Consider the following 15,334-nt stretch of genomic DNA (forward strand, 5'->3'; position numbering starts at 1 on the left):
ATCGCATATGTGTTTAAATAAGTATCAATGCTTCAATATAGTACCGCTTTCTTATGTTTTACATGTTATGAGATAATCATAAAATATCAGTTTTTAGATAACAAAGAGAGTTGACATCAATACTATCCACAGCTACATTATGTACAAGCTTATATTGGTCATGGAATTTATCTGTCGCTGAGGTTTTCCAATTTACCCCTACAGAGATATTAGGTGGCAAAGGCTTCATTATGGTTAGAATCTCTCTAGTAACATGACAATACAGAACTGGTCAATGTGTGCAGAGCATTCATCAGTAGATTGGTATAGTGGTGCTCAACTGTAAGTGTTCGGATTAGTCAATGAGTGGCTAGTCACCTGGCGAGCTGTCATCACCACCTAATAAATGAATCATTCCTAATGGAGAACGTCCAACTGAAGGCTAAAATGGACTTAAGGATGGAGTGTAGTAAGTTAGACTAAAATGAAGCGTTCAGTTTACCTGGGGTACGGCAAACCTGTAACCCAGCCGGGTCCCCTGAATGCTTCACCAGTCCACCACTGTTTTGATCTCCATGGCAGTCTTTCTTTTTAAAAAAAAAAAGAATGGAACGTTGTCAATGCCCATCTCCTTTGAGCTAATAGAGCTGGGCATTGACAACAATACTTGGTTTTTAAAGGCCCATCTTAGAAGCAGGGTGCAGAGTGCTGTTGGATCAGTGGTTCTTTTAGATGGGGGGCTTTGGGAGGCCTTGCCAGATCATAGCATTGCTCCACCACGGGTAATTTGAACTTTTTATTTTTACTGTTATATTTGAACTTTTCGGTTGAGTTATTCTTTAATAACCAGGAATAGTTCATGTCAGGGAGCAGATTGTGAGTGCTGCTGGAGGTTTTCTGGCCTGATCTCTCTTACTTGGCTGCAGCTTCCATGCATGACCTTGTTCTTCCATTCCCGTAGGGCTAATATACAGGCTAATAATGCCGTGATACCCGATGGTGTCTTCTGCAGTTGGAGACGGACATTGTGAAAGCCGCTAACCTAGGAATAAATTAATGCATCACAATAATGGTTATTTTATTTTACAATGCAACTGCGTGTCAGACGCAACATGTGGTTGGTAATTGAATTTTTCCATGCGTTTGGGTGTAATTTGATTTCACTTAGGCCTCCCCAATGCGTGCACTTGTGATAAATGCAAGTGAGTGGAGCAGGCAGCATTGTGAAAAGTAAAACCAGTCACCACACTCCAGAATGCAAGTAACTTGTCGCAGGGATATGGGTCATTGGAAACAATGGTTTCTATTTTCATTCTTTTACATGTGTTGATTTTGTGTTAAAAATGCAGGTTCTATGTACAGAATTGATGGCAATGAATATGAGACCTTACTAGAAATTGTCTTCAAGAAAAGTAGCCACAAAACAAGTTAGGTAAAGGCACCATATAGTCAACCTTAAGCCATCGATAAAATCAAGATTCAACACAGGACGTGTCAGTGATGTTTGTGATGGGAGGGTCAGCAGATCAGGGCAGGGGATGCGCTAGCCCTGGGTCCCCCACAACCAGCTTAAGTTAGCAAGTGGGAGACGGGGGGTGGCATCCTCTTCTCCTGGGAGTGGAAGTATGGGGCTTGGCTGTTACATCATAGGTAAGCACCACACACGGCTATACGTGTAACCATTGGGTTCACCTAATGGCAACGCCATCCTTAGATAGCGGCTTTATCGCTTACCAAATGTGTTTCAACACCAAACTCTTTCTGTCCGAATATGACCCCATAATATATAAAGAGAAAATTGCATTCCATTTGCATAAATTAGCTGATGTGCCCATCAGAACTGTGTAAACTCTCCTGGCCCTACTGGTGACAAAATGTTCCTAGTTGTCCTGGCACTGAAAGAGTTAATGTGGAGAGATACACATTGGTGTTTTACACATAGTACCATATCTTTATTTTGCATTTACTGTTTTTTAGGCACCACCAATGTTCTGGCTTATTCAGTTCATGGAATTAGACACTCGGTAACGGCAACATTACACATCATTATGGGTAAGAATTATCTTCTACCAGAGTTTCCCAATTCCAGGTGTTGAACAAGGGAAAATCGTAAAATTGATTAAGTTAAAGGTTAACACCACTTAAAAATGATTTTGCCTAATTAAAACTATATACAGAGTAATACAACTTACTGGATTTATTAGGCAGCATATTTTGTGAGTAAAGTTACCCGTTTTAATGGACAGTATATAGTGATGTTTAGACCCTTAAAAACCACATGTGATTCATACAAAATAATACCCTCATTTAAAAGGAACTAAATAACTGTTCTAGGCAAATCTGCTTTTTCCATATTTATTTTTTCCATGTGGAACATAACAAAATTGCCTTTAAATTTCAGGAAACATCCAAGCTGTTGATGCCTGCACCTTCAGCAGTGACAACAAGCTCCTGCGGTTTGGCTTTTCCTCCATGGTTGGATTTGGTGGAAGGACACTTGCTCTTGCAGAAAAACACCGTTGGATGCCCTCTAGTCAGAGAAGAGACTTTGCCGTTATTAAAGCTCTTGCAAATTTAAAGTTGGTTCATTTTCTATTATTTGCTTTAGTGACATTAATAATGATAAGTATGTGATGTAAGAACTGATCTTTGTCTGTAAAGAAAAGACATGGCCAAAGGTTGCCAGGAAAACCAAGTCAGATTTGTAAAATAACATTGTTTCATCATCATCATCATCACCATTTATATAGCGCCACTAATTCCGCAGCGCTGTACCGAGAACTCATTCACATCAGTCCCTGCCCCATTGTGGCTTACAGTCTAAATTTCCTAACATACACACAGACAGACAGACTAGGGTCAATTTTGCTAGCAGCCAATTAACCTACCAGTATGTTTTTGGAGTGTGGGAGGAAACCGGAGCACCTGGAGGAAATCCACACAAACACGAGGAGAACATACAAACTCCACACAGATAAGGCCATGGTCGGGAATTGAACTCATGACCCCAGCGCTGTGAGGCAGAAGTGCTAACCACTGGTGGTTTAATACCTTATTGTTTTCACATACTTGTCTAACAGTTTTACAGCTCTTCACTTGATACTTCACTACAATTAAAGTTGCACTTCTCCCTAATAATAACAATTTTAAAAGATCTTTCATAAACTGTTTTTTGTGTAATGTAAAATAAAAAATAATTGACCCTTTGGTATTGTTTCATTACACGTTGTTTTGTTTTGGTTATATGTGGTAGTTTGTTCTGAGTGTTTTATGACTGTCCGCTTTTAATCACAAGCTACATTTCCTTCAGGGTGCCAAGCAGATTAAAGCACTGCAAAAAATAATAAGTTGTAATGAGAAAATAATATCATTTGACTTTATCATTGTACATTTTTTTATAAGTGAACCATATAAAAATAAGGTTAAGACTTGAGTTATAGAAGTCGTACTTAGCACCACGCGCAATGATGTTCTTCCTTCTCGGTCACCATTGTGAAAATATTAAGGAAACCTAAAAAAAAAACATTTAGACTGTTAAAAATGAAGTCAATATTATACAATAAAGACGTTGCGCCTGATTCATTAAGGAAAGTAAAGAAAAAAATGAGTAACTTTGCACCTTGGCAAAACCATGTTGTATTGGAGGGGGTTGTAAATGTAAAATGTGAATGCAGATTTGCAGAAAGTTGGGGTAGGGCATGTCCTAGATCAACTTTAAATTTCAGTGTAAACATAAAGCTAGCAAGTATTTGTATGCTACATGAAAAAATAGCCAGTATTTAATTCATGTGCAAAATAATAAACTAAAATGCTCCCCTTGTATTGTAACATGGTTTGTCCAGGTGAAAACCTACTCATTTTTTTTACCTTACTTTCCTTAGTCGCTCAGGCCTGTGGAATACATTAGTTAGACCTTTAGTAAACCAAGTACTCACATTGGCCATACACTACTGCTTGAGTGTTTTAATTTTATTTAGCTTAGTGCTATAACTTTTTGTTTCAGTAAAATGAATTGACCCATTGGGTACATGTTAGAAAAAAATATACCACATCATTTTTTTCAGATGCGTAAAGTCTATTTTGGTAACTACAAGTAAATGTTTTTTATGTTTTACAGACCAGACAGCTGTGACTTGTCGTTTTTACCCATAACGAACGAACCATTTACCTTCCATGGAGAGCACAAGTAAGGAAGCAATGTATATTGACTTTGTTATATACACTTCATTAATTGATACACTGAGAAATCAATTTAATTTCACTAGAGAATCCCAACCTTCCCAACAAACAAAGTCTTGTTCTGTTTTATTTCACCCTTTTAATATACTAATAATATTATTAAAGATAAACCATTGTTTATGGCTTTAAGGCCTGTAGTATTTATTTCCAATATAATATTATTATATTATATGGAAATATTATTTCTAAGGTTGATTCAATCTAAACATATGAAAAGATATATTTCATCAAGATACAGTTTATAAAATATTAAATATAATTGGATATTTTAATGTATTTAATCAGAAGCAAATACCCTATTATATGCAATATATATATATATATATATATATATATATATATATATATAGATATAGATATATATATATATATAGATATAGATATAGATATTAATGGTCATGTTGATCCTCCTATATGCTGCGCTTATGTCGTCACTGACTTATCTTCATGGACAGCAATCGTTACGGTGGATATGGTTTGTGGGATGCGCACAGCAGGATATATGTGGAAAACTGATAGTGTAGGTGTCTCTATGACTCAGCAGCTAGAATATGGGGGAGTCCAACCCCCATGAATAGGTTTTGATAACAGAATTCAGTGCTGAATTCTGTTATCAAAAGCAATAGTTACAGTGACACCTACAGGCAGAAGGAAGTACTACCTAACCACCATACAAGAGAGGACAGTCACCCTTTACCAGTATGACAAATTTACTAACAAATATGAGCGTTTTCATTGCATTTTAATTATTCTTTGAAGTTGTGAAATATATTGTAATGACTCTTTAATATATAAGTAAGCATTCTTATATTTATTAATATAATACTACTTGTCTCTCCCCATAGAAAGAAAAACAATTGGCATCAGTCTGGTGAGTGTAATAATAAGGGAATTGGGCAATCATTACACTTTGTCTTACAATAATGAGCTATGGTAACAGTGTGTTTTATGTATTGCAGAGAGCAAGGATGGCTGGCAGTACATTCAGGGTGAGTTGCTGAATGTCAGCATTATGGCAATCCCCTGCCTTTGTTCCATGGCCCCAAGAGGTTTGGCGCCTAATACCAGGTCAGTAGAAGCTTACACGAATTACACTTCCCCCACACCACCAATTTTCATTTTAAACCTTTCTTGAAATGTTTCTGCAGATTGCTGATAGATTCACACTGTCCACAGAGGAAGCTGCAGATAGTCTTAGGGATTATAAGCAATTACAGGATCTGTAAAATTAGGTCAAGTAGTCTAGCTAGAATAATCCAAATATATTTACTGTAATTGTATTACATTAGGAGTAACCCCGGTTAATGCTGTGTGTTGATGTTCAGGGCAAGACTGCATTGTACATCCAACTATACTGAGAATTATACAGGGAAGGACTACAGTGTACATCCAACTAAACTGAGAATTATACAGGGAAGGACTACACTGTACATCCACCTAAACTGAGAATTATACAGGGAAGGACTACACTGTACATCCACCTAAACTGAGAATTATACAGAGAAGGACTACAGTGTACATCCACCTAAACTGAGAATTATACAGGGAAGGACTACAGTGTACATCCACCTAAACCGAGAATTATACAGGGAAGGACTACAGTGTACATCCACCTAAACTGAGAATTATACAGAGAAGGACTACAGTCTACATTCACCTAAACTGAGAATTATACAGGCAAGGACTACAGTGTACATCCACCTAAACTGAGAATTATACAGGGAAGGACTACACTGTACATCCACCTAAACTGAGAATTATACAGGGAAGGACTACAGTGTACATCCACCTAAATGGAGAATGATACAGAGAAGGACTACAGTGTACATCCACCTAAACTGAGAATGATACAAGGCAGGACTACATGGGCAGCACAGTGACGTAGTGGTTAACACTTCTGCCTTACAGCACTGGGGTCATGAGTTCAATTCCTGACCATGGCCTTATCTGTGTGGAGTTTGTATGTTCTTCCCGTGTTTGCGTGGGTTTCCTCCGGGTGCTCCGGTTTCCTCCCACACTCCAAAAACATAATAGTAGGTTAATTGGCTGCTAACAAATTGACCCTAGTCTGTGTGTGTGTGTTAGGGAATTTAGACTGTAAGCCCCAATGGTGCAGGGACTGATGTGAGTGAGTTCTCTTTACAGCACTGTGGAATCAGTGGCGCTATATAAATAAATGATGATGACTACAGTGTACATCCACCTAAATGGAGAATAATACATGGCAGGACTACAGTGTACCTCAACCTGAACTGAGACTTATACTATAATGTATTAGGGTTGAATAAAATATTTTAAAAAAATTATAATGATCATTTCTTAAACATTCAAAGACATAACAGCTTTGTTGGTAAATATTCATACACATTAGGGTCATTTGAATTAAATTTACACCCTTTAGGGGGTACTTGGCAAACTTCTACAATCATAAAGTGGTGTTATTCAAAAAGGTTGAGAACCCCTTATTTAAAGTTGCCATTTCCCTGCAGTGCATAGTCTTAAAAAAAAGCACAAACCTTTTTGTATAGGGTTTGAAAAATGTTATTGCCAAAATACATAACATTGATTGTATGCATTTTATTATATATTTCATACATGTCAAATTCAAATTTTTGACGTGCTTTGTGAACCACATAAGAAGTAGGGAGTGAGAATGGAAAATAATGTGTTTGGCTTAGCTGACAACATTGTACACACAGAACATAGTGATGGATGTGTAGGCAGTTGTCATTCTTACATAGTGGGAGGTTTTGTTAAAGTTTTATATCATAAAATGCTGCATTTTAACCCATATAGAATAGGCATGTGGACCTGATCATAGTACAATCGTATTGCACTTTAATATGCCACTTGAATAAACTATTTTTATTGTTGTAATGTATTCTGCTGTGCTATAGTTATGAGATAAGTGGAGTACAGTATTGTCCAATCTCCCATGCCCCAACTCTGTGCTCATTCTTCCCCTACTTATTATCTTCTCCTGTAACCATTTATTAACATTTTCACTGTCCACTGGGTCATATTTGTTAGTGTACTGTAGATTAGAAGTATGTTGTATGTAGCGTTACATGTAGCTTGACCATGTGTGCATTACATGGAAGTGCTCTATATGTATTAAGTATTCCCTGTATGGAGTACACCTACATGTAAGTGTGGTGTGTTGTGTTCAATGTAGGTGGGCTGTGTGTAAAGAGTTACATGTATGTGCGGTGTTACAAGGAGGTGCACGAAGTGTAACATTACATGTAGTTGCGGTATGTTGTGTTATATGTAGGTACACTGTGGGGAGTTACATGTATGTGTGCTGCATGTGGATCTACATATAGCTGTTCTGCATGTGCAGCTATATATAGAGGTGCTGTGTGGGGAGTTACATGTAGGTGCGCTGTGTGGGGAGTTACATGTATAAGCGCCGTGTATTGCTTACATGTAGATATTCTGTATGCAGTGTAAGTTTTCTGTGTGTGGAGCTATATGAAGGTGCACTGTGTATGGCATTACATGTAGATGCACTCTGTGTGTAGCTACATGTAGATACGCTTTGTATGGCGTTATATACAAGTGCTCTGTGTGTTGTGTTACACATGTATGTGACGTGCTGCATGTGTAGCTACATGTAAGTGCTCTGTACATGTGGGTGTTTTGAGTGTAGATAGATACACTATATGGACAAAAGTATTCGGACACTTGACCATTACACCAACAGGGACTGTAATGACATTGTATTCAAATACATATACTTTAATATGGAGTTTGTCCCCCTTTTGCGGCATTAACAGCTTCCACTCTTCCTTCCAGAAGATGTTGAAGTGTCTCTGTGGGAATTTGTGCCCATTCATTCTGTAGTGCATTTATGAGGTCAGGCACTGATGTTGGACGAGAAGGTCTGGCTCGTAATCTCCGTTCCAGTTCATCCCAAAGGTGTTCGATGTGTTTGAGGTCAGGACTCTGTGCGGGTCAGTCAAGTTCTTCCACACTGAACTCGTCAAATCATGTGTTTGTAGTCCTTGCTTTGTGCACTGGGGCACAGTCATGTTGTAATAGAAAAGGGCCTTTCTCAAACTATTGCAACAAAGTTGGAAGCATAGCATTGTCCAAAATTACTTAGTATGTCGAAGCATTAAGATTGTCCTTCACTGGATATAAGGTGCATAGCCCAACCCCTGAAACACAGCCCCATATCATTATCCCTCCTCCACCAAACTTCACAGTTTGCATAATGCAGTCAGGCAGGTAACGTTCTTGTGGCATCCACCAAACCCAGACTCGCCCATCTGACTGCCAAACAGAGAAGCATGATTCGTCACTGCATATAACACATTTCCATTGATCCACAGTCCAGTGTCGGTGTGCTTACACCACTCCATCCGACGCTTGGCATTGCTCTTGGTGATGTGAGGCTTGCATGCAGCTGCTCTGCTATCGAAACCCGCTTCCACATTCTAATAATATCACTTACAGTTGACCGTGGAATATCCAGCAGGGATGAAATTTCATGAACCGTCTTATTGTAAAGGTGGCATCCTATCACTGTACCACGCTTGAAGTCACTGAGCTCTTCAGAACGACCCATATTATATCACAAATGTTTGCAAATGGAGACTGCATGGCTAAGTGCTCGATTTTATACACCACTGATAACGAGTCTGATTGAAACACATCAATTCAATAATTAACAGTTGTGGCCAAATACTTTTGTCCATATAGTGTATATGTAGATGCTATGTGTGTGATAACTTGGAGCATCATATGTCAGATATATAATTTTGTTTCTTCCTTTACAGAAATATTTCACTTAGTAAACTGCTATTTTCTTTCTCTTCTAGGCTAAACGATGGAACTATGGCACTTATAGTTGTACGAAATACTTCAAGACCAGAGTTTGTGAGGCATTTGAAACGCTATGCCACTTTGAAAAATCAGGTACTCATCCTTAACCTATTTGATGAATAACAGACAGATTAATGTTGATGTCCTCATAAGAAGACTTTACTTCCCGCTCCTGACAGAGTACATTAGCAATTTTGTGACTGATTTGTAATTCACAAATCAGACTAATGCAGCTTAGTCCTCTTAATCCTTGCTCCCAGGGGCGGATTGGGAACATAAAGTGGCCCTGGAAAAAAATCTGGAAGTGGCCTCATGTGGGCGGGACCAAGTCAAGTGTAGGCAGGGCAAACACAAAAAGAGGCGGGGTTAATACAAAGTTGATTATGCCATCAGAGGGCTGAATATTGCTCATACCACTATTGTCCCAACATTCCCACTCATGGGAAAGAGCCCTAAATCAGGACTGTCCCGCTGAAACATATTCATGTTTGTTTAATAACATGTTGCAGAGGAACTGCCAATATAGAAAAATACAGTTGGCAGACTGTCCTGCGCTCTCCTACCTGTTCTTGATGCTTTCCATACCTGTGGTTGCTGGTGTCTCTTGATCAGTTGCTGCTTGTCTGGATCCTGGAATGCTGGGGGCCCTATTTGGAAAAAAAATAGTACATAAAATTTAGAAAACTCCAACCAGCTCCGGTTTAAATCAAAAACACCCACATTTAATAAATAGGCGTCCCTCCAGCCCCAACATTAAAATGCTACAATTCACATTTAATTAATAAACATATTTCCCTCCCTCCAAACAGCCCCAACAATAAATTAACAGCATTTACATTTAATAAATATAACCATTTCCCACGACCATGCCGGCATTAAATAATTCATATTTAATAAATAGCCCTCTTCCCAAACTCACCCCCACATTCAATAGCCCCCAAATCATCCCATCTTAAATAGTCCCGCTATTAAATTGCCCCACCATCAATCCACAAACCAAATAGCACCCATTAATTAGCCACCACCTACCTCACACCCATATTACATTGCCACAAGCTCCCTTTGCCAACACACACAATTGCCACAAGCCCCCTTTGCCATCACACACACATTGCCATCATCCCCTCCCCTGCTGCCTTCACACACACATTGCTATCAAACCTCCCCTGCTGCTGCCTTCACACACACACATTGCCATCATTCCCCCCCTGCTGCTGCCTTCACACACATTGCCATCAACCCCCCCCTGCTGCCTTCACACACACATTGCAATCAGCCCCACCTCCACTCACATACACACACTGGTATCAGCCCCCCTTCCTCTCATACATACATTAGAATCAGCCCCCCGCCGCTGCGCACACATAGACTAGAATCAGTCCCCCCGCCGCTCTCACACACACAGGAATCAGGCCCCCTGCCGCTGCGCGCACACACTAAAATCAGCCTCCTCTCACACACACTAAAATCAATCAGCCTCCTCTCACACACACTAAAATCAATCAGCCTCCGCTCACACACACTAGAATCAGCCTCCGCTCACACACACTAGAATCAGCCTCCGCTCACACACACTAGAATCAGCCTCCGCTCACACACGCACACTGGAGTCAGCCCCCCTCCACACACGCACACAGACCCTGCCATAAGCCCGCTGCTGCCGCGCTCACTTACCTGTCAGCTGCTTCCAGCTGCGCTTCTCTGCTCACATGGGATGGCACCTGTCACATGGTGCGCGTCCCATGTGATTGTGGAATAGGCCACTCACAGGGGGAGATCTGCGGCACTTGTTTAAAAAAAACAAAAAAAACAGACAGGCGGCCTCATTAGGTCATCGGCCTACCGGTAAAGTTCCCGGTAAGGTCTATGACCAATCCGCCCCTGCTTGCTCCATACTATTAGTAGTGTTTTCTACTAAAGCGACTATAACCCATAGAATAATATATAAAGAGACATCCATATTGAGTTATTTGCTAACAAATTTAACGTAGTTACTATGGGTGACTACACGTTTGCAGTTTGGTAGCGAATAACTTATTCCACTCTTTCTATAAAACTGTATAATCTGCCCTTTGAATTTACATTTGCACCTTAGACCTTATTTGTGTAAAGTATGTAAACTCGGAGCAATGGGATTATCTGGCAAGTTTCTGTATGGCATCTCAGCCCCGTATCGCTCTCCCTCGGCAACAATCTCTGCAAATGGTCTGACCTCGGTGCTCTTTGTCATTTGGCCATTTTGAATGGCACTCGTCAAGGTTGACCCCTCTCCCCCCTAATATTTGCTCTTGTCATTGAGCCTCTGGCTGCCAAGATCGGGGTATACCATGATATATTTGGTATACCTGTGGGTCCCAATGCCCAAAAAAATTGCGTTCTACGCTGACTATGTCCTACTGTTCATTACTCACCCGACTACTTCTTTACCTCCCCTCCTGACCAAGTTGGATCTATATGGTCAATTTTTGTGCTATAAGATCAACTTGGACAAGACTGAGGTTTTGGACTTCAGTGTTCCTGCCCCTGACAGGTTACTGCTTCAGCACTCTTTCCCATTTTGGTGGTGTTTTCCAAAAATCAAATATCTTGGGATTTCTATTACCAAACACTACCGTCATTTTTTTCTGGCAAATTATCCTCATCTTCTCGGCCAAATAAAAATAGATCTTTCCACCCGGTCGCATCTTTATATTTCCAGGATCGGCAGTATGAATGCTGTTAAGTTGAATATTCTTTCTAGATTGCTTTCTAGATTGCTTCACCTATTGCAAACCCTGCCAATCCGCCCCCCCCCCCAACGTTTTTCCAATTTCATGTCTCTAAATTCATTTGGTCTGGTAAGCAACCCCAAGTCAGGCTTAAAGTTCTTCAGAGGGGGACTGTGGATTCCTGATTTCCGACGATATTACCTCTCCACCAAACTTGCTCAATGTGTTCTATGGTGCAGTTCAGCAAATCCTAGAGTCTGGTCTAAAACTGAGGCTGAGGGTCTTGGGCTACTGTCGCCATCCACCCTCCTATGGCTCCCCAGGGCTCATCGCCCTAAACACCCCCTACTCCATCCAGTCATTTCACACTCTATCCATATGGGACTCCTCTTCACAAAAGTATGGCCTTTCACCTCACCCCTCTCCTGTGAGACCGTTATTTACCATTAGTCTCCAGATTTAGTCTCCATATACCGGTAGTCTCCAGATTTCTCCCCAGGACTTAACCCTAATGCATTTTTGCCATAATACTCGCAGGGAGTTAGATATCTTATCACCTAACTTCTTCTATGATTTTTCCTCAATTCTCTGACATTCAATCTCGCTTTTACATCCCCTCAAAAACAGTTCTATTAATATCTTCAGCTACACCACTTTCATAATACAGTCAAGGCTCAACAGTCACAGCCAACAAAAATGGATGCCTTCACTATTGGAGATGACAGGTCTAATGTAAAATAAAATATTATCAGGGGTGAAGTTTCCTTAAGCAGGAATTTCAGGTTTTATAGAAATTCCACTCCCTACACTGCATGCACACAGAGAGATCGGACTGTGAAGATTTCTGGCTGCAGATAGAGGGGGGTGCCAGATTATAAATTGTTATAAGCTGAAATCATTCGCTATAGCACGTGTGCTTTGTTCTCCAGATATAAAGACAATCTCAATACCTTCTGTTTGCGTTAGTGCCATTGCCATCAATGTCACTATCTGCAAAAGAAACCTCAGTCATAACTCGAGAATGAATAAAGTTTTGTTAAAACAAAGAACGCCATTGTTTTTCTTATGAAATTCAACATTTGTTTGACATGTCACATGACTACCTTCCCATTTAAAAAATTAGAGTTGCATCCTAGATGGCCAACTTCAAGATGGCTGCCATACTGGCCACATACCCTAAAATGGTTTCCTCCACATCCAGATCATATTGGTGGACACTGGATAATATTTTCTTACTGATTTCTGTTTTAAAAGGGTGTTTCCACACTTATGGACCACTCTGTAGTTTGATCTGGTAATAGGGCCTGATTCATTAAGGAAACTTAAGCAAAACATTGAGTGAATTTTCCTACTTAAGTTTTCTGGACAAAACCATGTTGTAATGCAAGGGGTGCAATTTAGTTTATTATTTTGCTCATAAGGAAAATACTGTCTGTTTTTTCATGTAGCACACAAATACTTGATAGCTTATTTTTATATTGAAATTTAAAATTGTTCTATACATGCCCTACCCCAACTATAAATCTGCCATCACATTTTAAATTTACCTCACCCTCCACTGCAACAGGGTTTTGTTTTACTAGCTTACTTTTGGTTAACTTTCCTTAATGAATCACATCCATAATCTTCATATGTCCAGAAATGTTAGTTCACTAATATTCTGCTAATTCCTTCTGCAAAACATTATAATGATGAGGTTTTGAATAGTACACGTTTATAGATTCATACCAATAAGACAAAAGTGCTTCAGACTTTGATGATTAACACTTTTTTAAATATGCTTTTTTTCCCCTAGTTTAATTTTCCTTTTGTTGAAACTTGCTTGGTTAAAGAAGTAAAATTAAACACTAGGAGCAGCAGCTATCGTGCTAATGGCACATATGAACAAAATGGTGAAGTGCGTTCAAGTCCTAATGAAGAGATTCATCCATGGAATATTGATGGGGATTTACTGGAAGCATCTTGTGAAGTTCATGTCAGGTGAGTACAGAGTGTTGAATTAACCTCTTGCCTAAAGCCTTTCTGCAACAAATGTCTTTGATTTTGGGTGGGAGGGGGGGATTTAGTTTGTCAGCATAGGTGCGAGCACAGGTTGAGCCGGATGTGCCCAGGCACACCCTAATACATGGACGCATTATAGGTGGGGCACAAGCATGGTCCATTTACAAGAGCCCCACGGTGATGCTAAACATACAAGATGACCAAAGCAGTACTGCTGCGCATGCCCAGCTGCAGCAGCTCCTCCCATCATCATCATCACCATTTATTTATATAGCGCAGCTAATTCCGCAGCGCTGTACAGAGAACTCACTCACATCAGTCCCTGCCCCATTGGGGCTTACAGTCTAAGTTCCCTAAGACACACACACAGACACACAGACTAGGGTCAATTTGATAGCAGCCAATTAACCTACCAGTATGTTTTTGGAGTGTGGGAGGAAACCAGAGCACCCGGAGGAAACCCACGCAAACACGGGGAGAACATACAAACTCCTCACAGATTAAGCCATGATCGGGAATTGAACTCATGACCTGAGTGCTGTAAGGCAGAAGTGCTAACCACTTAGCCACCGTGCTGGCCTCGGTGTGCTGACTCCAGAGGTAATCAAACATAGGAATATAAAGCTGCCTACTGCCTACATGTTTTATTAATATATGCGTTTAATGATAATGAGCCTGAGGCATTAAGGAACAGATCTGCTTGTTTTCCTGTATCCTCCACAAAATCAGTCTGCGCATGCTCAGAACTGGATGATCTGGGAGTGAAATAGGCACGTACTACAGCCTATGATTTAGGGGAGTGACCGGGGTGAGGAATGGGCAGATTCACGTAGTCAATGTGCAGTAAGGACAGCTAGGGGTCTAGTTTATTTGCTTGCACCGGATGCCGCCAGGCCCAGCAGCACAATACAGTGAAAAGGATACATAAATTAAATTTAAAAACCAGTGTATCACCCCCCCCCCCCCCAAAATAGATTAACCCTAGTGCTGCCAGCCTAGGCTAGTAGTAGCAAAGTCGGGGAACAAAAGCATGAGGTCCCCCCGATTTTACTGCAACCAGCACTAGACTTAGTCGGACGGACTGACAGCACTATAGCAGAGGAACCTTAAGCGTGTTGTTCCCCTGCCATAATGACATACCAGCACGGGGCTGTGTTCCCTAGGAAGTTGGGGTCCACAAAAAAAATGTGGCCCACTCCTAGGGATACCCAGCTCCATGCTGAAAGCACTAGGGCTCGTTCCACACAGTGGTGGGTGTGGGATAATTAAAGAGATTGGTATAATAAAGACAGCATCTTGTATTGTGCTCTACAAGTCCCAGCAATCCCAAGCCCTTGAGGAACCACAAGTGCCAGCATACCCTGACACCCAGGGTCCGCTTTGACCTGTAGTGCCCCAACACATACTTTAAATAAACCACACACCTCGTTTAACCATGAAATGTATTAAAAATCAAAAACAGCAGTAATACCTACAATCATCTATGTTCTTCGTATGTAAAGGGTCCAATCTTGTAAGCTTTAACCCAATAAAAGTAATCCAAGGCTCTGTGACTGTTCAAATAAAAAAACATAAAA

At 40.4% G+C, this 15,334-nt stretch overlaps 1 protein-coding gene and 1 long non-coding RNA gene across 2 annotated transcripts in view; one reads left to right on the plus strand and one right to left on the minus strand.

Annotated features, from left to right (window-relative positions):
• Positions 1–15,334, plus strand: part of CERKL (CERK like autophagy regulator) — a 106,314-nt gene that overhangs the window by 89,468 nt on the left and 1,512 nt on the right. The window contains exons 6-12 of the mRNA XM_075180503.1: positions 1,957–2,031; positions 2,381–2,558; positions 4,097–4,165; positions 5,064–5,089; positions 5,178–5,286; positions 9,045–9,141; positions 13,552–13,736. Coding sequence (XP_075036604.1) covers positions 1,957–2,031; positions 2,381–2,558; positions 4,097–4,165; positions 5,064–5,089; positions 5,178–5,286; positions 9,045–9,141; positions 13,552–13,736 — 739 coding nt within the window. The remainder of the gene's footprint in view (positions 1–1,956; positions 2,032–2,380; positions 2,559–4,096; positions 4,166–5,063; positions 5,090–5,177; positions 5,287–9,044; positions 9,142–13,551; positions 13,737–15,334) is intronic.
• Positions 2,355–13,386, minus strand: LOC142098059 (uncharacterized). The gene is made up of 3 exons (XR_012678297.1): positions 13,345–13,386; positions 3,429–3,490; positions 2,355–2,632 (listed from the first exon to the last, which is right to left on the minus strand). It is a non-coding gene; the product is annotated as an uncharacterized LOC142098059 (long non-coding RNA).

The sequence above is a fragment of the Mixophyes fleayi genome, chromosome 7, assembly GCF_038048845.1.
Source record: "Mixophyes fleayi isolate aMixFle1 chromosome 7, aMixFle1.hap1, whole genome shotgun sequence".
Lineage (NCBI taxonomy): Eukaryota > Metazoa > Chordata > Amphibia > Anura > Limnodynastidae > Mixophyes > Mixophyes fleayi.